Here is a 21,131-nt window from a genome sequence, read left to right as displayed (position 1 = left end):
CACAGCCCCCCCAAACTGCCCCGGGAGGTGGGGAGGGGCCCCAGCGCCCCGGGGCACGGGCGGGTCTGGGGGTGCCGGGGCAGGTTTGGGGGTGCCGGGCTGATTTTGGGGTCCCCCCCCAGCCCGGGTGATCTCAGGGCAGCGCCTGTCGGAGCACTGGGGGGGTCCGGGGGGGTCGGGATGTGCCTGAGGATCTGGGGCAGGTTTGGGGGCCCAGGGGAGGTTTTGGGGTGCCGGGGCAGGTTTTGGGGTGCCAGCCCGATTTTGGGGTCCCCCCCCAGCCCGGGTGATCTCGGGGCAGCTCCTTTCCGAGCACCGAGGGGTGGGGGGTCAGGATGTGCCTGAGGGTGCTGGGGCCGGTTTGGGGGTGCCGGGCAGGTTTTGGGGTGCTGGGGTGGGTCCGGGGGTGCCGGGGCGGGTTTGGGGGTGCCGGGCTGATTTTGGGGTCCCCCCCCAGCCCGGGTGATCTCAGGGCAGCGCCCGTCGGACACTGGGGGGGTCCGGGGGGGTCGGGATGTGCCTGAGGATCTGGGGCAGGTTTGGGGGTGCCGGGCAGGTTTTGGGGTGCCGGGGTGGGCCCGGGGGTGCCGGGGCGGGTTTGGGGGTGCCGGGCTGATTTCGGGGTCCCCCCCGCAGGTGATCTCGGGGCAGTTCCTGTCGGAGCGCCGCGGGGGGGTCTACGTGGAGGTGGACGTCTTCGGGCTGCCCGTGGACACGCGGCGCCGGTTCCGCACCCGGCCCTGCCAGGGGAACCCCTTCAACCCCGTCTGGGACGAGGAGCCCTTCCTCTTCCACAAGGTGCCCAACTGGGAGCACTGGGAGGGACTGGGAGGCACTGGGGAAGCCCTGCAACCCCGTCTGGGGCGAGGAGCCCTTCCTCTTCTACGGGGTGCTAAACTGGGAGGGACTGGGAAGGCACTGGGAGGCACTGGGAGGCACTGGGGAAGCCCTGCAACCCCGTCTGGGGCAAGGAGCCCTTCCTCTTCCACAAGGTGCCCAACTGGGGGCACTGGGAGGGACTGGGAGGCACTGGGGAAGCTCTTCAACCCCATCTGGGGCGAGGAGCCCTTCCTCTTCTATGGGGTGCTAAACTGGGAGTTACTGGGAAGGGACTGGGAGGCACTGGGGAAGCCCTGCAACCCCGTCTGGGGCGAGGAGCCCTTCCTCTTCTATGGGGTGCTAAACTGGGAGTTACTGGGAAGGGACTGGGAGGCACTGGGGAAGCCCTGCAACCCCGTCTGGGACGAGGAGCCCTTCCTCTTCCACAAGGTGCCCAACTGGGGGCACTGGGAGGGACTGGGAGGCACTGGGGAAGCCCTGCAACCCCGTCTGGGGCGAGGAGCCCTTCCTCTTCTAAGGGGTGCTAAACTGGGAGGCACTGGGAGGGACTGGGAGGGACTGGGGAAGCTCTTCAACCCCGTCTGGGACGAGGAGTCCTTCCTCTTCCACAAGGTGCCCAACTGGGAGCACTGGGAGGGACTGGGAGGCACTGGGGAATCCCTTCAACCCCGTCTGGGACGAGGAGCCCTTCCTCTTCTACAGGGTGCTAAACTGGGAGGGACTGGGAGGGACTGGGAGGCACTGGGGAAGCTCTTCAACCCCGTCTGGGGCGAGGAGCCCTTCCTCTTCTACGGGGTGCTAAACTGGGAGTTACTGGGAAGGGACTGGGAGGGGATTGGGAGGGACTGAGGGGCACTGGGGTGAACTGGGAGGAACTCATGGGGACTGGAAGGGAACTGGGGTGAACTGGGAGAGATTAGGAGGCACTGGGAGAGGATCAGGAGGGACTCAAGGGAACTAGAGAGCACTGGGAGTCACTTGGGGGGACTGGGAGGCACTGGGAGGTAACTAGGGGGCACTGGGAGGCACTGGAGGGGCACTGGGAGGCAATGGGGGGCAGTGGGAGGCACTGGGAGCACTGGGAGGCCATTGGGGGCAGTGGAGGCACTGGCGGCACTGGCGGGCACTGGGAGCACTGAGGGAGGCACTGGGAGGGCACTAGGGAGGTACTGGGGGGCACTGGGAGGCAATGGGGGGCACTGAGAGCAGTGGGGGCACCGGAGAGGGCACTGGGGGGCACTGGGAGCAGTGGGAGGTGCTGGGGTCACTGGGGAGGGCACTAGGGAGGTACTGGGGGGCACTGGGAGGCAATGGGGGGCACTGAGAGCAGTGGGGGGCACCGGAGAGGGCACTGGGGGGGCACTGGGAGCAGTGGGAGGTGCTGGGGTCACTGGGGAGGGCACTAGGGAGGTACTGGGGGGCACTGGGAGGCACTGGGGGGGCACTGGGAGCAGTGGGAGGTGCTGGGGTCACTGAGGAGGGCACTGGGGAGGTACTGGGGGGGCACTGGGAGCAGTGGGAGGTGCTGGGGTCACTGAGGAGGGCACTAGGGAGGTACTGGGAGCACTGGGAGGCACTGGGGGGCACTGGGAGCAGTGGGAGGTGCTGGGGTCACTGAGGAGGGCACTAGGGAGGTACTGGGGGCACTGGGAGAAGTGGGAGGTGCTGGGGGCACTGGGGAGCAGCGGGGAGGGCGCTGGGGGCACTGGGAGTACTGGGAGGTGCTGGGGGGCACTGAGAGGCTCTGGGGGCACTGGGGAGCAGCGGGGAGGGCACTGGGAGCACTGGGAGGTGCTGAGGCGGGTGCCCCCAGGTGGTGCTGCCCTCCCTGGCCTCCCTGCGCGTGGCCGCCTACGAGGAGGGGGACGCTTCCTGGGGCACCGCGTCCTGCCCGTGGCCACCCTGCGCTCCGGTGAGGGGGGCCCATGGCGGGGGGGCCCATGGCGGGTGGGATCCTTGGGGGGGGCCCCATGGTGGGGGGGGATCCTTGGGGGGGGGCCCCATGGCGGGGGGGGGGGCCCACGGGGTCGGGCCTAGGCAGGCCGCCATGGGGCCAGGGAGCTGGGGGTGCTGGGCCTACCCATAATGCTCCGCTGCCGGCCTGTTATCGTGGCAACAGGAGGATTAAGCCTTCCCACAATGCCCGGCAGGACTTGTTGCCATGGTAGCAGGGATCATAGAGGTGTAGGGCCTACCCATAGTGCCCTGCGTGCAGCCTGTTACTGTGGCAACAGGGGTTGGGCCTACCCACAATGCCCTGCACCCAGCCTGTTACCACAGCAAAGTGGGCTGGGCCTACCCACAATGCCCTGCACCCAGCCTGTTACCACGGCAACAGGGGCCTGGGCCTACCCACGATGCCCTGCACTCAGCCTGTTACCACGGCAACATGAGCCTGGGCCTACCCACAATGCCCTGCACCTAGCCGGTTACTGTGGCAACAGGGGTTGGGCCTACCCACAATGCCCTGCATCCAGCCTGTTACCATGGCAACACGGGCCTGGGCCTACCCACAATGCCCTGCACCCAGCCTGTTACCACGGCAACAGGGGCCTGGGCCTACCCACAATGCCCTGCATCCAGCCTGTTACCATGTCAACACGGGCCTGGGCCTACCCACAATGCCCTGCAGCCCCATCACTAGGGCAACAGTGGGGGGTGGGGCTGTCCCCAGGGGCCGGTTTGGGGGTGCAGGGCCTTGTTGGGGGGCCCCCCCCATTCCAGCCCCCCCCCCCTCCCCCAGCCGCCATCTTGTCCCCCCCCAGGCTACCACTACGTCTGCCTGCGCAACGAGAGCAACCAGCCGCTCTGCCTGCCCGCCCTCCTGCTCCACACCCAGGCCTGCGACTACGTCCCCCATGGCCACCAGGGTGCGGGGGGGGTCCCCAAACGCGGAGGGGGGAGGGTCCCCAAACCCAGGGGGTCCCCAAAACACGGGAGGGGCGGGCTAAAACCCAGGGGAACCCCAAGACCCGGGGGGGGAGGGGGAAGCACCCCCAGGGTGGAGATCGGGGCAGCCCCAGCGTGCGTTTGTGAGGGTTTGACCCCGTTTTTGGGGGTCCCCCCTCTTTCTGGGGGCCCCCTGTGCTTTTTGAGGGGGGGTCCTCGGGAGTTGAGGGGTCCCCCAAAGTTGGGGGGGGGGCTGGGGGGAGGCAGCACCCCCAGGGCTCCGCACTGCCTGGGGACTGGGGCAGCCCCAGCAGACATTTGGGAGGACTTGACCCCCTTTTTGGGGGTTTCCCTTCTTTTGGGGGGTTCCCCCTCTTTTTGGGGGTTCCCCCTCTTTTTTGGGGGTCCCTTCTGCTTTTTGGGGGCACCCTGAAAGTTGGGGGGCTGGGAGGGTCAGCGCCCCAGGACTCGGTGCTGGATGGAGATCAGAGCAACCCAGCACAAATCTGGGGGTGACCCCATTTTGAGGGGTCTCCTCTTTTTGGGGTCCCCTCTACTTTTGGGGGGCTGCTTGGGGGAGGTCCCCAAAAGTTTGGGGAGCTGGGGGGGGCAGCACCCCAGGGCTCACTGCTGGCCAGGGTTCAGGGCAACCCCAGGACTCATTTGTGAGGGTCTGACTTTTTGGGGGTCCCCCCTCTTTTGGGGGATCCCATGTGCTTTTTTGGGGGGCCTGCTTTTCGAGGGGGTACCCCAAAAGTTTGGGGGGGGCTGTGGGGGGGCAGCACCCTCTTGTGAGGATCTGTCCTGTCTTTTGGGGTCCCCCCCCACTTTTGGGGGGTTCCCTGTGCTTTTTGAGGGGTCCCCTGCTTTTTTTGGGTGACCCTATTTTTGGGGTGCCCCCATTTTGGGGGTACCCTTCATTTCTGGGGGGGCCCATTTTGGGGGGTGTCCTTCGCTTTTTGGGTGCCCCCCATTTTTGAGGGTGTCTCATACCTGCGCTATCCTCTTTTGGGGGGGTCTCTCCTGTTTTTGGGGTGTCCCTCCTTTTGGGGTGCCCCCACTTTTGAGTATTCCTCATTTTTGGGGTACCCCCACTTAGGGGCTTCCCCCATTTTTGGGGTGCCCCTCCTTTTTGGGGTGCCCCCCATCTCCCCCATTCTTGGGGTGCCTCATTTTTGCCCCCCCCTTTGTTTTTGAGGTGCTCCCAATTCCCCTCATTTTTCGAGTACCCCACATTTGCCCCCCCCATTTTTGGGGTGCCCCCATTTCCTTCATTTCTGGGGTGCCTCCCATGTTGGGGGGGTCCCCCCATTTTGGAGGGGTCCCCCCTTTTTTGAGGGGTCCCCCAATTTTTTGGGGGGGGTCACACCTGCCGGCGTCAGCGTGGCAGCTCCCCGTTGCCCTGTTACTCCTTTCTCAGGGTGCTCCCATTTTAAATGGGGGGTCCCCTTTTTTTTGGGGGGGGTCTCCCCTTTTTTGGGGGGACCCCCCTTGGATTTTGGGGGGCCCCTTCCCCAGGTCACCCCCAAATCTCGTGGCCCCCCCCAGATTACGCTGAGGCCTTGATCAACCCCATCAAACACGTCAGCCTGATGGACCAGCGTGCCCGGCGGCTGGCCGCCCTCATGGGGGACGGCGAGGTAAGGGGGGGGCCCCCCAAGAATTTGGGGGGGCCCCCGAGGGTTTTGGGGGGCCCTAGGGGTTTGGGGGACCCCTGGGGAGCTTTGGGGGTTATGGAGGTTTTGGGGGCCCTTGGGGTCAGTTTAGGGGAGGTTGAGGTGGTCTTGAGGCAGGGATGGATGAGCAGGGGCTGGAGGATTTTGGGGTGTCATGGAGAGTTTGAGGGGCCCCAAGGGGTCTTTGGGGTCCCAAAAGTTTGGGGGCCCCAATAGGTTTGGGGGCTCTTGGGGGTCACAGAGGATTTTGGGGCCTTGGGGCAGGTTTTGGGGGAGGTTGAAGTGGTTTTGGGGGCTGGGGTAGATGAGGGTGGGAGGATTTGCGGCGCGAGACGTGGAGGATTTGGGGGGGCCACAAAGGGGTTTTGGGGGGCCCCAAGGGGGTTTGGGGGCTCCAAGGGGTTTGGGGGCACAGGGTTTTGGGGGCTGTGATGGATTTTGGGGGCTCTTGGGGGAGGTTGAGGTGGTCTTGAAGAGGCTGGGATGGCTGGGGCGGGGCTGGAGGTTTTGGGGGTCAGGGGAGTTTAGGGGGTTGTGGGGGATTTGGGGGGTCCAGGGGGTTTGGGGGTCACAGAGGATTTGGGGGCCCCTGAACCCCATTTCTCTCCCCAGGAGAGCCCCGAGAAGCCCCGCGAGAGCCTGGGGGAGCGCGAGGGGACACGGCCGCCGACCCCCCCAGAGCCCCGGCCCCCCCACCCTGGGGTGCCCCCCGGGCCCCCACTGTCTCCAGCCCAGGTAAGGGGGGCCCCCAAAATCCCCCCTGGGCCCCCAAGACCCCAGACCAGGTATCGGGGTGGGGGGGTCCCCCAAATCCCCCCCGGGGGGGACCCCAAAACCACAGCCCAGGTGTTGGGGTGGGGGGTCCCCAAATCCTCCCCGCCCCTTGGGGCCCCCCCAAGTTCTTCCTTCCCCTCCCCTGGGGTGGCTCCCAGCTCGGGGGGGGCCCCCCCAAAATCTGGGGGTGCTAAAGCAGGGGGACACCCAACCCCCGTGGGGCCCCCTTATTTTCTCCCCCCCAGGGCAGAGGGATGACCTCATCGCCAGCGTCCTCACAGGTAAGATTTGGGGGGGCCCCCCTTGATTTGGGGGGGCCCCCCCCAGCTGCAACCCCAATACCTGGGGGGTGTCCCCTGCATCTCCAGTCCAGGGGGCCCCCCAAAACAATCCGTGGGGTGGTTTATGGTGGCTGTAGCCCCTGCTTGAGGGTTGTGGGGGTCCCCCAAATTTTTGTGCCCCCCGGGGAGTTTTGGGGACCCCCTGAACCCCCAAATCCCCCCTGAACCCCCAGATTCTTTTCCATTTATTGCCATGGGGCGACATAGGGCATCCGATGAGACACAGGGTGCCCCTGGAGAGCTGCAGCCCTGATTTTCGGGTCATGGGGGGGTCCCCCAAATTTTTGTGCCCCCCCGTGGAGTTTCAGGGACCCCCTGAACCCCCAAATCCCCCCTGAACCCCCAAATTCCCCGTGGACCCCCACATTCCCCCCCGTTTACTGCCATAGTGCAACATACGGCATCTAATGAGACACAGGGTGCCCCTGGAGAGCTGCAGCCCTGATTTTCGGGTCATGGGGGGTCCCCAAATTTTGTGCCCCCGGGAATTTCGGGGACCCCTGAACCCCCAAATCCCCCCTGAACCCCCAGATTCCCCCTGAACCCCCAGATTCTTTTCCATTTATTGCCATGGGGCGACATAGGGCATCCGATGAGACACAGGGTGCCCCTGGAGAGCTGCAGCCCTGATTTTCAGGTCATGGGGGGTCCCCAAATTTTGTGCCCCCCTCGGGAATTTTGGGGACCCCCCCGAACCCCCAAATTCCCCCCCCAGAGGTGTCCCCACAGTCGGTGGAGGAGCTGCGGCAGCACAAGGCGTACGTGAAGCTGCTGAAGCAGCAGTACCGGGAGCTGAAGGAGCTGCGCAAGAAGCACGTCAAGAAGCTGGTGGCTCTGCACAAGCGCCTGGCAGCCAGGTGGGACCCCAAAACCCGGCACCCCCAAACCCAGATCCCCCCCCCCAGCACCCCAAAATCTCCCCTGGGGCCCCCCAAAATCAAACCCCACAGGTCCAAAGCCGCCGCGGTTCAACGCAGCCGGCTGGGGGGAGCGGCAAAGAGCCTTCGGCCCTAAAACAGGGGTAGGCCAAAAAGAGGGGTCACCCCCGCACCAGCCCTGGGGGTCCCCCAAAATGCTCTGGGGCCCCAAATCGGCTGGGGGGGACCCCCAAATTCCTTTGCCCCCCCCCAAAATGGTGCTGGCACCCCCAAAGTGCCCCCCACTCAGGGATTAAGTGGCGAAATAAGGGGGAGAGCAGGTGGAGCCCCCAAAAAGGGCACCCCAAAAGTGGGGTCCCCCCAGCACCTTCCCTGGGGTCCCCCAAAATGCTCTGGGACTCCAAATCGGCTGGGGGACCCCAAATTCCTTTGCCCCCCAAAATGGTGCTGGCACCCCCAAAGTGCCCCCCACTCAGGGATTAAGTGGCGAAATAAGGGGGAGAGCAGGTGGAGCCCCCAAAAAGGGCACCCCAAAAAGTGGGGTCCCCCCCAGCACCTTCCCTGGGGGTGCCCCAAAATGCTCTGGGACCCCAAATCGGCTGGGGGGGACCCCCAAATTCCTTTGCCCCCCAAAATGGTGCTGTCACCCCCAAAGTGCCCCCCACTCTCCCAGGGATTAACTGGCAGAGAGTGAGAGCAGGTGGAGCCCCCAAAAAGGGCACCCCAAAAAGTGGGGTCCCCCCCAGCACCAGCCCTGGGGGTCCCCCAAAATGCTCTGGGGCCCCAAATCGACTGGGGGACCCCAAAATTACATTGTGACCCCCCCAAATGGTGCTGGCACCCCCAAACTGCCCCCTCACTCTCCCAGGGATCTGGAGCAGCAAATTAAAGAGGATCAGAGTGGGTGGAGCCCCAAAAAGGGGGACCCCAAAAAAGGGGCACCCCCAAAACCACGGTGCTCCCCCCGGAGAGCCCTAGGGGTACCCAAAGCAATCGTGGTGCCCCCCAAAATCCTGGGGTACCCCCAAATCTTCCCTAAGCCCCACAAGAGCAGGCAGGAAACGGGGTGCCCCAGCACCCCAAAGTGAACCGTGCCCCTCCATTACACCAGAGCCCCCCAAAATGAAACCAGGGACCCCAAAATCGGGGGGGGCCCATGCAAACCACCCTGTCCCCAGCTGGGGGTCCCCAAAACCTGCCCCCCCCAAAAGCCACCCAGCCCCAAAATGCTGCTGGCTGCCCCTAAAACCTCCCGCATGGGGCACCCCAAAACCCTGACACCCCCCCCCCGCGGTTTTGGGGGGGCTGAGGGGGTGCCCCCAAAGTGGGGGTGTCCCTTAATTTGGGGTGCCCCCCCCTCGACAGCGGCAGCAAGTCGGCGGAGGCGGGGGGGCAGCGGGCGGCGCTGCGGGGGCTGCTGCAGCTGCGGGAGGAGCAGCACCACGCCGAGCACGGCTGCAAGCGGGAGCACCTGCGGCAGGTACTGGGCATACTGGGAGCACTGGGAGGGACTGGGAGCCGCGGGGAGGGCAGCGGGCCGAGCACGGCTGCAAGCGGGAGCACCTGCGGCAGGTACTGGGCATACTGGGAGCACTGGGAGGGACTGGGAGCCGCGGGGAGGGCAGCGGGCCGAGCACGGCTGCAAGCGGGAGCACCTGTGGCAGGTACTGGGCATACTGGGAGCACTGGGAGGGACTGGGAGCCGCGGGGAGGGCAGCGGGCCGAGCACGGCTGCAAGCGGGAGCACCTGCGGCAGGTACTGGGCATACTGGGAGCACTGGGAGGGACTGGGAGCCGCGGGGAGGGCAGCGGGCCGAGCACGGCTGCAAGCGGGAGCACCTGCGGCAGGTACTGGGCATACTGGGAGCACTGGGAGGGACTGGGAGCCGCGGGGAGGGCAGCGGGCCGAGCACGGCTGCAAGCGGGAGCACCTGCGGCAGGTACTGGGCATACTGGGAGCACTGGGAGGGACTGGGAGCCGCGGGGAGGGCAGCGGGCCGAGCACGGCTGCAGCGGGAGCACCTGCGGCAGGTACTGGGCATACTGGGAGCACTGGGAGGGACTGGGAGCCGCGGGAGGGCAGCGGGCCGAGCACGGCTGCAAGCGGGAGCACCTGCGGCAGGTACTGGGCATACTGGGAGCACTGGGAGGGACTGGGAGCCGCGGGGAGGGCAGCGGGCCGAGCACAGCTGCAAGCGGGAGCACCTGCGGTAGGTACTGGGCATACTGGGAGGACTGGGAGCAGTGGGGAGGGCTGTACTGGCCCATACTGGTGTGTACTGGGGCTATGTACAGTCCTAGCAGCTGGGAGGGCCATACTGGTGCTTACTGGTTTGTACTGGGGTGTTGAAAACCCAGCAGTAGGGAGGGCTGTACTGCCCTCTACTGGTCCATACTGGCCCGTACTGGTGCACACTGGTGTATACTGGGATGTGTGCAGCCCCAGCAGCCGGGGGGGGTCGTACTGGTCCATACTGGTCCTTACTGGTGTGTACTGGTGCCAGGCCCAGCAGCGGCTGCGGGAGGTGGCGCTGGAGGCCCAGGCCGCCCAGCTCAAGCGCCTGCGCCAGACCAGTGAGAGGTGGGTGCTGGGGGCGCTGGGGGCACTGGGGGGGGTCCCCAGGGTGCTGGGGGTCCTGGGGGGTCCCCAGGGTGCTGGGGGTCCCCGGGGTGCTGGGGGGTCCCTGGGGTGCGGGGGAGTCACCAGGGTGCTGGGGGTCCTGGGGGGTCCCCGGGGTGCTGGGGGTCCTGGGGGTCCCCGGGGTGCTGGGGGGTCCCCAGGGTGCTAGGGGGTCCCCGGGGTGCTGGGGGTCCTGGGGGTCCCCGGGGTGCTGGGGGTCCCCAGGGTGCTAGGGGGTCCCCGGGGTGCTGGGGGTCCTGGGGGTCCCCGGGGTGCTGGGGGTCCCATGGGTGTGGGGGGTGTCCCTGGGGTGCTGGGGGGTCCCATGGGTGGGGGTCCCTGGGGTGCTGCAGGGGCAGGGGGTGTCCCCTGGGGTGCTGGAGGGTGCCCTGGGTTGCTGCTGGGGGTCCCCAGGGTGAGGGGGGTGCTGGGGGGTCCCCAAGGTGGGGGGTCCCCTGGGGGTGTCCGGGGGTGGGTGCCCTGTGGGTGCTGGGGGGTGTCCCTGGGTGCTGAGGTGTCACTGGGAGGTGCAAGGGGGGATCCTGGGGATGTTTGGGGGTCCCCAGACTTGGGGGTCACGGGGGGTCTGGGGTGTCTTGAGGGGTGCGGGGGGTCCGGAGGGGTCCCGGGAGGGTCGGGGTGCGGGTGGGTGCGGGTGCCCCAGGGCGGCGGGTGCCGCAGGGAGAAGAAGGAGCTCCAGAAGATCCTGGATCGGAAACGCCACAACAGCATCACGGAGGCGCGGGGGCAGCGCCGGGGGGGGTACGGGGGCCCGGGGGGGCCTGGGGTTTGGGGGGCCCCTGGGGACTTGGGGGTCTCGGGGGTCCCGGGAGGGGGGACTATGGAGGGCTATAGGGGCCGGGGGGGGGCACAGCACCAGGGTATGGGGGGGGGTCTATGGGGAGGGAGGAGGGTGCTGGGGGGCACCTTTGGGGGGGGGCCCGGGGGCCCTGGGGTTTGGGGGGCCCCTGGGGACTGGGGGGGCTCGGGGTCCCGGGAGGGGGGCTATGGGGGGCTATAGGGGGCAGAGCACTGGGGTATGGATGATGGGGGGCTATGGGGAGGGAGGAGGGTGCTGCGGGGGTGGAAGGCACCTTTTGGGGGTCCCGGGGGGCACCTTTGGGGATCCTGAGGGGTGTCAATTTGGGGGGTCCTGGGGTGCTCACACCCCCTAAATTGTGGCCCCCTCCCCCCCAAAGGGAGCTGGCAGAGATCAACCGGCGCCACATCAACGAGTCGGTCACCTCCATCCGCAGGGTGAGCCCCAAAACTGAGGGGGGACACCCCCCCAGGGAACCCCAAAACCCCCTGGGGACCCCCCAGCCCCCCTCCACTCCCCCTGACCCCCTTTCAGAAACAGCCCCCAAACTCTTCCCTGCACCCCCCACCCATCAATACCCTCCAAATACTGGAGCCCCCCCTTTTTTGGGGTGCTCCATCATTTTGGGGTGCCCCCCCATTTTTGGGGGGTTACCCCCTCATTGGGGGGGGCATTTTTGGGGGGCCCCCCCTCACCTTTGGGGCTCCCCCCCCCCCCAGCTGGAGGAGGCGCAGAAGCGGCGACAGGAGAAGCTGCTGGAGGGACATCGGGGGGTCCTGGAGCAGATCCAGGAGGAGGAGCCCCGGGTATGGGGGGCACCCCAAAATTTGGGGGCCTGGGGGGTAGGACGCTTTGGGGGCCCCTGGGTGGGGTTTGGGGTGCTTTGAGGGGCTGGGGGGCTGCTATGGGGGGTCTAGGGGTGTTTTTGGGGGTTGTTTGAGGGAGCGGATGGGTATCGGGGTGCCCTTTGGGGTGTTTTGGGGTTCCCGGGGTTTGGGGGTGCCCTGGGGGTGTTTTGGGGTTCCTGGGGGTTTGGGGTGCCCTGGGGATGTTTGTGGGGGCGAGAGAGATTTTGGGGGTTCTGGGGTTACCTGGGATCCCCAGGGGATTTGGGGTGCCCCGAGGTTCCTTGGGGAGTATTTTGGGGTGCCTTGGGGTCCCCAAGGGGATTTGGGGTACCCTGGCATTACCTGGGGGGTATTGGGGTCCTGTGGGTGGATTTTGGGGTGCCCTGGCCTTACCGGGTGGTATTGGGGGTCCCTGAGGGATTTGGGGTGCCCTGGGGTCCGCAAGGGGATTTTGGGGTGCCGTGGGGTTACCTAGGGGTATTGGGGTCCCGGGTGGGGAGGGGTGGGAATTTGGGGTGCCCTGGGGTTACCAGAGAGATTTGGGGTGCTCTGGGGTTACCTGGGGATATCGGGGTCCCCACGGATTTGGGGTGCCCTGGGGTCCCCAGGGGGAATTTGGGGGTGTCCTGGGCTTACCTGGGGGGTATTGGGGGTGCTGGGGGTGGATTTTGGGGTGCCCTGCAGATAACAGAGGGGTAGGGGGGTCCCGGGGGGATTTTGGGGTGCCCTGGGATTACAGGGGGGTATGGGGGGGTCCCAGGGGATTTTGGGGATCCCTGGGGTGGGTGAGGAGTTTTGGGGTCCCCCTGACCCCCCATTTCCCCTCAGCTGGCGCAGGAGCTGGAGCAGGGCCGGGAGCTGGAGCTGCGGGCGCTGCCCCAGGAAGTGGGGTGCTTCCTGCAGGCCCAGGGGGAAAATGGGGGCCCCCCCCGCACCCCCAAACTCCCCGGCACCCCCGGGGGACACCACCGTGCTGTGACGGGGGCAGGGCCCCCAAAACACTCCCCACCCCCCAGTTTGAGGGTGCCTTGGGATTTTGGGGGACACCTTCAGGTTTGGGGGGCAGGGGGCTTTGAAATTTGGGGCCCCCCTTGGAGATTGGGGGCTCCCTAAAATTTGGGGGACCCCCTTGAGATTTGGGGGGGCCTGTGAGATTTGGGAAGGGCTTTGACATTTGAGGGGCCCCTTGGAGATTGGGGGATCCTCTGGATTTGGGGGAGCCTTTGAAATTTGGGGGCCCCTTGGAGATTGGGGGGGGCTCCCTAAAATTTGGGGACCCCCCCTTTGAGATTTGGGAAGGGCTTTGATATTTGGGGGGGCCCTTTGAAATTTGGGGGGCCCCTTGGAGATTGGGGGCTCCCTATAATTGGGGACCCCCCCATTGAGATTTGGGGAGGCTCCTTCAGATTTGGGGGGGCCCCTCGAGATTTGGGGGGCCCCCCCTTGAGATGGGGGGGCCCTTTGAGATTGGGGGGGCCCTTGTGCCTTTTGGGGAGCCCCGTGGTTATTTTGGGGGACCCCTCCCCATTGGGAGGCCCCCCCATCATTTGGGGGGGGCTCTTGGGAGTTTGGGGGGGCCCCCCCTGTGAATTGGGGGGGGGCCTTAAGGACCCCCCCTGCACCCCCTTGGGTACCCCCAAATATTAAGGTGCCCCCCACTTTGGGGGCCCCCCATTTTCACTCGGGGGGGGCCCTTTGCACCCCACTTCAGAGACCACTAAAATGGGGGGGGTCACCCCCCCCCCACCTCACACTCCCCTCCCCCGCGATAATTTTGGGGTCCCCCCACTTCGGGGGCTGCCCCCCCACCATGGGGGACCCCCCCCAAGAAAAATAGGGGGGGGGGCTGCTTCACGACACTAAATCACCTCCTTTCCACGCTTCCTTTGCCCCCCCAAATTGGGGGGGGGAAGAAGGGGGGGGCCCCCCAAAATCCTCCTCCCACGTTGGGGGGGCCCCCCGAAATCCTCCTCCCCCAAAATTTGGGGGGGCTGCTACAAAGGGCTATTTTTTTAACACCCCCCCCCAAAAAAAAAAATTTGGGGGGGGGGGAACCTGTCTGTCCTGCTCTGCTGTTGGGGGGACCCCCCAAAATTGGGGGGGCGCCCCTTTAATCGTGGGGGCCCCCCCAAATCTGGGGCCCCCCCTCTTTGTACAATAAGAGTCTTTTTTATTCTTCTACGGAGCTGCGTGTGTTTGGGGGCGGTTTTGGGGACCCCCGGCTGAGTTTTGGGGACCCCCCAAATTTGGGGGCTGCAGGTGCTGCTGGGGGTGGGTGTCAAATTTGGGGGGGGCGCATGGGAATGTGGGTACCCCAAAGCATTGTGCCCCATTTTAGGGTGCCCCTCTTCCCTGCCTTGATTTCGGGGGGCTTCTTGTTTTTGGGGTCCCGCCTTCATTTGGGGGTGCTCCCCCACTCCATTTTGCCCCCTCCCCCCATTTTTGGGGCTCCCCCCTTCAATTTGGGGGGCGGGGGCTTCCTTTTTGGGGTGCCCCCCCTTACTCTGGGGGTGCCCCTTTCACTTTGGGGGTGCCCCCTTCCTTTTTGGGGTGCACCCTTTTGGGAGGGGGGGGGCTCCTTTTTGGGGTGCCCCCTTCATTTCCGGGAGGGGTCTTCCTTTTGGGGTGTCCCTTCTCATTTTGGGGGGGTGCCCCCTTCCTTTTTGGGGGTGCCCCCTTCCTTTCGGGGGAGACCCCCCCTTCATTTTGGGGGTTCACTTGATGTTGGGGGTGTCCCACTTATTTGGGGAGGGGCTTAATTTTGGGGGAGGGGCTTCATTTGGGGGGGAACCCCCTTTTTGGGGGTGCCCCCTCATTTTGGGGGTGCTCCCTCATTTTGGGGGGCACCCCTTTATTTTTGGGGTGCCCCCCCTCCCCATTTTCAGGCCAAACCAACCTAGACGCCATTTTATAAAACCACCATTTTTTATTGCCCCCCCCCCCGGTCCTTTTCCCCTCCGAAATGAGGGGGGGGTCCCCCAAAAATATTGGGGGCCCCCGGGGGGGGGGCGGCTCAGGGCGGGGGGCCGGGGGCGGGCCGGGGGGCGGCCCCCACCAGGCCCGCAGGGTCTCCCCCAGCCCCACCCCACCCGCGGGGGCCCCCCAGGCTCCGGGGCGCGGCAGCACCTGCGGGGGCGGGTCAGTGTTGGGGTCCCCCCTTGTCCCCACCCCCAGTGTCCCTCCATGGCCCCCGTGTCCCCAGTGCCCCCCATGTCACCCCAGCGTCCCCTCATGTCCCCCCCCACTTCCCCCCCAGGTCCCCTCTCCCCCCCCCGCGTCCCCCGTGTCCCCCCGTCCCCCGTGTCCCCTCATGTCCCCATTTCCCTTCATGTCCCCATGTCTCCCCCTCCCTGTGTCCCCCCATGTCCCTCCCCTGTCCCCATGTCCTCCCCTGTCCCCGTGTCCCCATGTCCCCCCTTTCCCTCGTGTCCCCACGCCCCTCCACGTGCCCCCGTGTCCCCTCATGTCCCCATGTCGCCCCTGTCCCCGTGTCCCCCCATGTCCCCCATCTCCCTTTGTGTCCCCCGTGCCCCCTCGTGTCCCCCCATCCCCGTGTCCCCCGTGCCCCCCGTGCCCCCAGTCCTGTGTGCCCCCATCCCCACGTCCCCTCATGTCCCCATGTCCCCCGGCCATGTGTCCCCCCTGTCCGTGTGTCCCCCCTGTCCCCCATCCCCATTTTCCCTCGTGTCCTCACGTCCCCGTGTCCCCCAGTCCCTGTGGGTCCCCCCGTGTCCCTCCATGTCCCTGTGTCCCCGTGTCCTCCCTGTCCCCATGTCCCCCAGTCCCTGGTGTCCCCCATGTCCCCCTGTGTCCTCCATGTCCCCCATCCCCATGTCCCTCCCTGTCTCTGTGTCGTCCCCCCCATGTCCCCGTGTCCCCCCGTTCCTCCATGTACCCCCGTCCCCGTGTCCCCTCATGTCCCCATGTCCCCCCATGTCCCTGTGTCCCCTTGTCCCTCCATGTCCCCCCATCCCCGTGTCCCCCCATGTCCCCCCCATGTCCCCGTGTCCACCCCCATCCCCGTGTCCCCCATGTCCCCCATCCCTGTGTCCCCCATCCCCGTGTCCCCCCATGTCCCCCCATGTCCCTGTGTCCCCTTGTCCCTCCATGTCCCCCCATCCCCGTGTCCCCCATGTCCCCCCATATCCCCATGTCCCCCATGTCCCTGTGTCCCCCTGTCCCTCCATGTCCCCCCATCCCTGTGTCCCCCATGTCCCCTGACCCCATGTCCCCCCCATCCCCATGTCCCCCGTGTCCCCCTGTCCCCCCCATCCCTGTGTCCCCCATCCCCGTGTCCCCCATGTCCCCCCCATGTCCCCGTGTCCACCCCCATCCCCGTGTCCCCCATGTCCCTGTGTCCCCCTGTCCCTCCATGTCCCCCCATCCCTGTGTCCCCCATGTCCCCATGACCCCATGTCCCCCCATCCCCATGTCCCCCGTGTCCCCCTGTCCCCCCGTCCCCGTGTCCCCCCATCCCCGTGTCCCCCCATGCCCCCCCATGTCCCCATGACCCCCGTGTCCCCCCGTCCCCGTGTCCCCCACCTGGCGCTGGAACTCGTCACTCATCCGCCGCAGCTGGCGGCCATAGCGCAGCGCGGCCCAGAGCTCGGGGGGGGCCGAGTGCGAGCGTCCCCGAAACCCGGGGTCCCGGCCCCCCCCGCCGCCGCCGCCCCCAGCCGGCCCCGCGCCTCTGGGGGGGACACGGGGGGGGGGGTCAGGGACCTCCCCGTCACCCCCCAAAAGTGGGGAAGGATTTGGGGTGCCCCCCCCCAAAAGGGTGACTGGGGTGTGGGTGCCCCCCCCCGCCACATCATGGGGAGCTGGTGGTGAAGATTTTGGGGTCCCCCTTGTCCCCAACCCCCCAATGGCCCCTCCATGGCCCCCGTGTCCCCAATGCCCCCCATCCCCCCCCATGTCACCCCAACGTCCCCTCATGTCCCCCCCATGTCCCCTCTCCCCACTCCCATGTCCCCCCGTGTCCCCCCCGTGTCCACCCTGTCCCCCCATGTCCCCCCAAATCAACCTCCCCAAGGTGGGGGGTGGGGCAGGTTTGGGGCACCCTCCCCCCGGGGGGATATTTGGGGTGAATCCCCCAAAATGGGTGATGGGGGTTGGGTGCTTCCCCACCGTGGGGCTCCCAAGCCGGGGGGGGGGTCTCACCTGCTGAGGGGTGCCGGGCTGGCTGGGGGGGAGCCCCAGGGGAGGCGGGGGGGGCTGGGCTCCTCCGGGAACTCCTCCAGCCTGAACATGCTCACGACATGGCGGCCCTGGGGGCGGGGGTGAGGGGCCCGCACCCCAAATCCAGGCCCCCCAGCACAAACCGACACCCCCCTCCCCCCATAGCCGGGACCCTCAGGCCCCCCAAACTGGCCGTAGCTGGGCCCCCACCACAGCCCCCCGGAACTGGGGCACCCCCATCCCCAGACCCCTCCCCAGAGCTGAGGCCCCCATAACCGCCCCCCAACCAGGGCACCCCATAGCCGCCCCCACAACAGCCCCCATAATCATGCCCCCCCAATTAGAGCACCCCACAGCGTGGGGCCCCCCACAACTGCCCCCCGAGGCCCCCATAACGGGGCGCCCCATAACCGCCCCCCATAACCGCCCCCCATAACCATCGTGCCCCCATAAGTGTCCCCCTCATAACCGGCCCCCTCAGAACGGGGCCCCCAATACCAGCCCCCCCGAACCGGTGCCCCCCCAACCGGGGTCCCCATAACCGTGGCCCCCCCGGCCCCACCTCGGGCTCCGCCGCCGCCGCCGCCGCCGCTCCCGGTCCCGTCCGCCGTCACCTGAGTGACTGACAGCTGCGCCGGCCAATCATCGCTGGGAGTCCCCGTGATGTCACCACGCCCCGGTCACAAAGGGTGTTGCCCCCGTCCCCCGCCCCGCCCCCCCTCCCCGAGCGCCCTCACCTGGGCGGGGTCGGAGCGTGGCGTCACCTGCCCACAGCCAAGATGGCGGCGACGGCGCTCTAGCCAGGCTGGCGGCGCCCTCTCTATGGTGGCCGTATTCCCGGCGTGGCGCACGGCGCCGTAAGAGGGGGCCGAGCTACGCACTTTGCGTAGCGGCCACCGATGGGGGGAGCCTGGGGCCCCAAAAGCTCTCAGAGCCCCCAAAACGTCCCCCACCCCCCCCGGAACATGGCCCGGGGTGGACCTCCAGGCACCCCAAAACCTGCCCCCCCCAAGGTGCCCCCCCGGGACCCCCAAAGGTGCCCAGCCGCCCCCCGCCCCCCAAAACCCACCCTGCCCCCCAAATGCCCCCATCAGCCCTGGCACCCCAAAACCCACCCTGAGACCCCCGAACCCCCCCACCCACCCCCCGAAGCCCTCCCTGGGATTTTGGGGTTCCCCCCAAGGGAAACCACTGGGGTGCTGGGTGGGGGAGGGGGATTTGAGGGTCCTGGGGGGGTCCCGGGGGCGGGGGGTCACTGGGAGGTTTCAGGAGGGTCCTCAGGGTGCCAGGGGTCAGAGGTCACGAGCCCTGAGCCTCCCCCCTCCCCCCCCCCCCGACGCCTGGGTCCCTCCCCCCCCTCCCCCCCCCCCAAGGTGGGGGGTCCCCAGGCTGGGGGGGGTCGCTGGGGGGGACACGGGGGGGGAGGGGCACGTCCCAGGGGACCCAGGCGTCCGGGCCCCTCCCCCACTGCGGCCCCAGGCATCCGGGCCCCCGCCCCCCCACCGGGTGCCTCATGGAAAGGGCCTCGGGGCCAGACTGGGACCCTCCCAGTATCGACTGGGAGCGACCTCGGCCTGCCCTTGGCCTGGCTGGGGAGGCACTGGGAGGGCCCCAGTGGCACCAGTACAGCCAGCACCAGTACAACCAGTACAGGGAGACCAGTGCTACCAGTACAGCCAGGGCCAGGGACACCAGGGACACCAGGGACACCAGTACAACTGGCACCAGTATAACCAGTACAGAGACACCAGTGCTACCAGCACAGCCAGGGCCAGGGACACCAGGGACACCAGTACAGCTGGCACCAGTATAACCAGTACAGAGAGACCAGTGCTACCAGTACAGCCAGGGCCAGGGACACCAGGGACACCAGGGACACCAGTACAGCTGGCACCAGTATAACCAGTACAGGGAGACCAGTGCTACCAGTACAGCCAGGGCCAGGGACACCAGGGACACCAGTACAGCCGGCACCAGTATAACCAGTACAGGAACACCAGTGCTACCAGTACAGCCAGGGCCAGGGACACCAAGGACACCAGTACAGCCGGCACCAGTATAACCAGTACAGAGAGACCAGTGCTACCAGTACAGCCAGGGCCAGGGACACCAGGGACACCAGTACAGCTGGCACCAGTATAACCAGTACAGAGAAACCAGTGCTACCAGCACAGCCAGGGCCAGGGACACCAGGGACACCAGTACAGGCAGCGCCAGGGACACCAGTGTCACCAGTACAGCCAGCACCAGTATAACCAGTACAAGCAGTACGAAGAGCACTAGTATAGCCAGTACAAGGTAGTGCTAGGCACACCAGTATAACCAGTACAGGCTGCACCAGGGATGCCAGGGACACCAGTGTCACCAGTACAGGCAGCGCAAGGGACACCAGTATAACCAGTACAGGCCAAGAAACCAGTGCCAGTGCCACCAGTATAAGCAGTGGCAGCGGCAGCAGTGTCCCCAGTGTGGCCCATCCCAGTGTCCCCAGTGCCACCAGTCCCAGTGGGATGGGGGGGGGATGGGGGATGGGACCCAGACTGGGGGGGGGGGGAGGGGGTCACGTGGGCGGCTGATGCCGGGGCCGGTATAAAGGGGGAGCCGGAGCCGGAGCCGGAGCCGGAGCCGGGAGCGGAACCGGATCAAGGAGCGGAGCCGGATCCCACCTGAACCGGATCGGGGACCAGAACCGGATCAAGACCCGGAACCGGATTGAGGAGCGGAGCGGGATTAGACCAGAAACAGATTGGATCGGAACCGGATCCGGGCCCAGAACCGGACCGGGGACCAGGGCTGGACTCAGGACTGGAGCCGGATCAGGGACTGGAGCCGGTGTAAGGACCGGAGCCGGATCCAACCAGAACCGGATCGTGGACCAAAACCGGATTAAGGACCGGAGCTGGATTAGACCAGAACCGCGCCAAGGGCCAGAACCGGATCAGGGACCAGAACCGGATTAAGGACCGGCACCGGGTCCCGGACCGGAGCCAGATCTGACCAGAACCGGATCAAGACCCGGAGCCGGATCCCACCGGCACCGGATCAAAAACCGGAACCGGATCAAGGGCCGGGGCCGGATCGCACCAGAACCAGCTCCGGGAGCAGGAGGTCCCGGGGGGTCCCGGGGGGTCCCGGGGGGCCGGGATGAGCGGGGGGGCCCCGCGGGGATCCCCCCTACGGCACCGCTCGTCCCGCCGGGGCCGCGGGCCGGGGGCCCGGGGGCCTCGGGGGGCCGGTGCCCCGGGGAAGCTGCAGCTGCTCGAGCGCTTCTTCACCCCGGGACCCCCCGGGCGCCCCCTCTTCCTCCCCCTCCCCCTCTTCCTCCTCCTCCTCCTCTGGGGGGGGGGAGGGCCACCACGGGGGGTCCCCCCGCTCGCCCCGCAGGGACCCCCTGAGGGACCCCGTGGGGTTCAGGGACCCCCTGGGGACACTCAGGGACCCCCTGGGGACACTTGGGGACCCCGCCAGGCCCTCGGGCTCCCGCCTGCGCCGGGGGCTGAGCCGCAGCCACGAGCGGCTGCACCCCGGGGACGTCCCCGAGTGGCCTGGGGACGCTGTGGGGCCCCCTGGGGACATCCCTGCCCCCCTCGGGGACATCCTGGGGAGCTTTGGGGATGTCGCCGTCCCTGAGCCCTACAGCACCCACCGGCGCCGGGCGCCGACTCGCAGCCACCACCCCAGGGACATCCCCGAGGGGCTCCGGGACAGCGTGGGGACCCTCGGGGACACACCTGACCCCCTCGGGGACATCCTGGGGACATTTGGGGACATCGCCAGGCCCTCGGGCACCCGCCTGCGCCGGGGGCTGAGCCGCAGCCACGAGCGGCTGCACGCCGGGGATGTCCCCAAGGGGCTCGGGGACACCCTGGAGCTGCTTGGGGACATCGCAGGGACTTTTGGGGACACGGCGGGGGCACCCAAGGGTGGCCCCCACCCTTACATCCCAACCCGGCGCCGAGGGCTGAGCCACCTCCGCCTCCCCGGGGACGTCCCCGAGGGGCTTGGGGACACCCTGGAGCTGCCTGGGGACATCGCGGGGCCCCCGGAACCCCTCGGGGACATCGTGGGGACCTTCGGGGATGTCCCCATGTCACCCAAGGGTGTCCCCCACCCTTACAGCCCCCCACGCCGCAGGGGGTCGAGCCACCTCCAACTGCCTGGGGACGTCTCCGAGGGGCTTGGGGACACTATGGGGACCCTGGAGCCCATCGGGGACATCGCGGGGACCTTCGGGGACACCCCCACGTCACCCAAGGGTGCCCCCCAC

At 67.3% G+C, this 21,131-nt stretch overlaps 1 protein-coding gene across 1 annotated transcript in view; it reads left to right on the top strand.

The window, feature by feature from the left end:
* Positions 1–14,586, top strand: part of PLCB3 (phospholipase C beta 3) — a 40,897-nt gene extending 26,311 nt beyond the window's left edge. The window contains 16 exon segments of the mRNA XM_072881546.1: positions 637–798; positions 2,654–2,696; positions 2,699–2,752; positions 3,606–3,710; positions 5,278–5,369; positions 6,018–6,098; positions 6,101–6,140; positions 6,425–6,460; positions 7,236–7,377; positions 8,764–8,878; positions 9,903–9,979; positions 10,700–10,780; positions 11,218–11,275; positions 11,558–11,644; positions 12,515–12,661; positions 14,572–14,586. Of these exon segments, the coding sequence (XP_072737647.1) occupies positions 637–798; positions 2,654–2,696; positions 2,699–2,752; positions 3,606–3,710; positions 5,278–5,369; positions 6,018–6,098; positions 6,101–6,140; positions 6,425–6,460; positions 7,236–7,377; positions 8,764–8,878; positions 9,903–9,979; positions 10,700–10,780; positions 11,218–11,275; positions 11,558–11,644; positions 12,515–12,661; positions 14,572–14,586 (1,335 nt within the window).
* The last annotated feature ends 6,545 nt before the right edge of the window (positions 14,587–21,131 follow it).

Source organism: Ciconia boyciana, chromosome 16, assembly GCF_034638445.1.
Source record: "Ciconia boyciana chromosome 16, ASM3463844v1, whole genome shotgun sequence".
Lineage (NCBI taxonomy): Eukaryota > Metazoa > Chordata > Aves > Ciconiiformes > Ciconiidae > Ciconia > Ciconia boyciana.
Note: the sequence above shows the minus strand (reverse complement) of the source record. Positions and strands in the feature narration are given on the sequence as shown.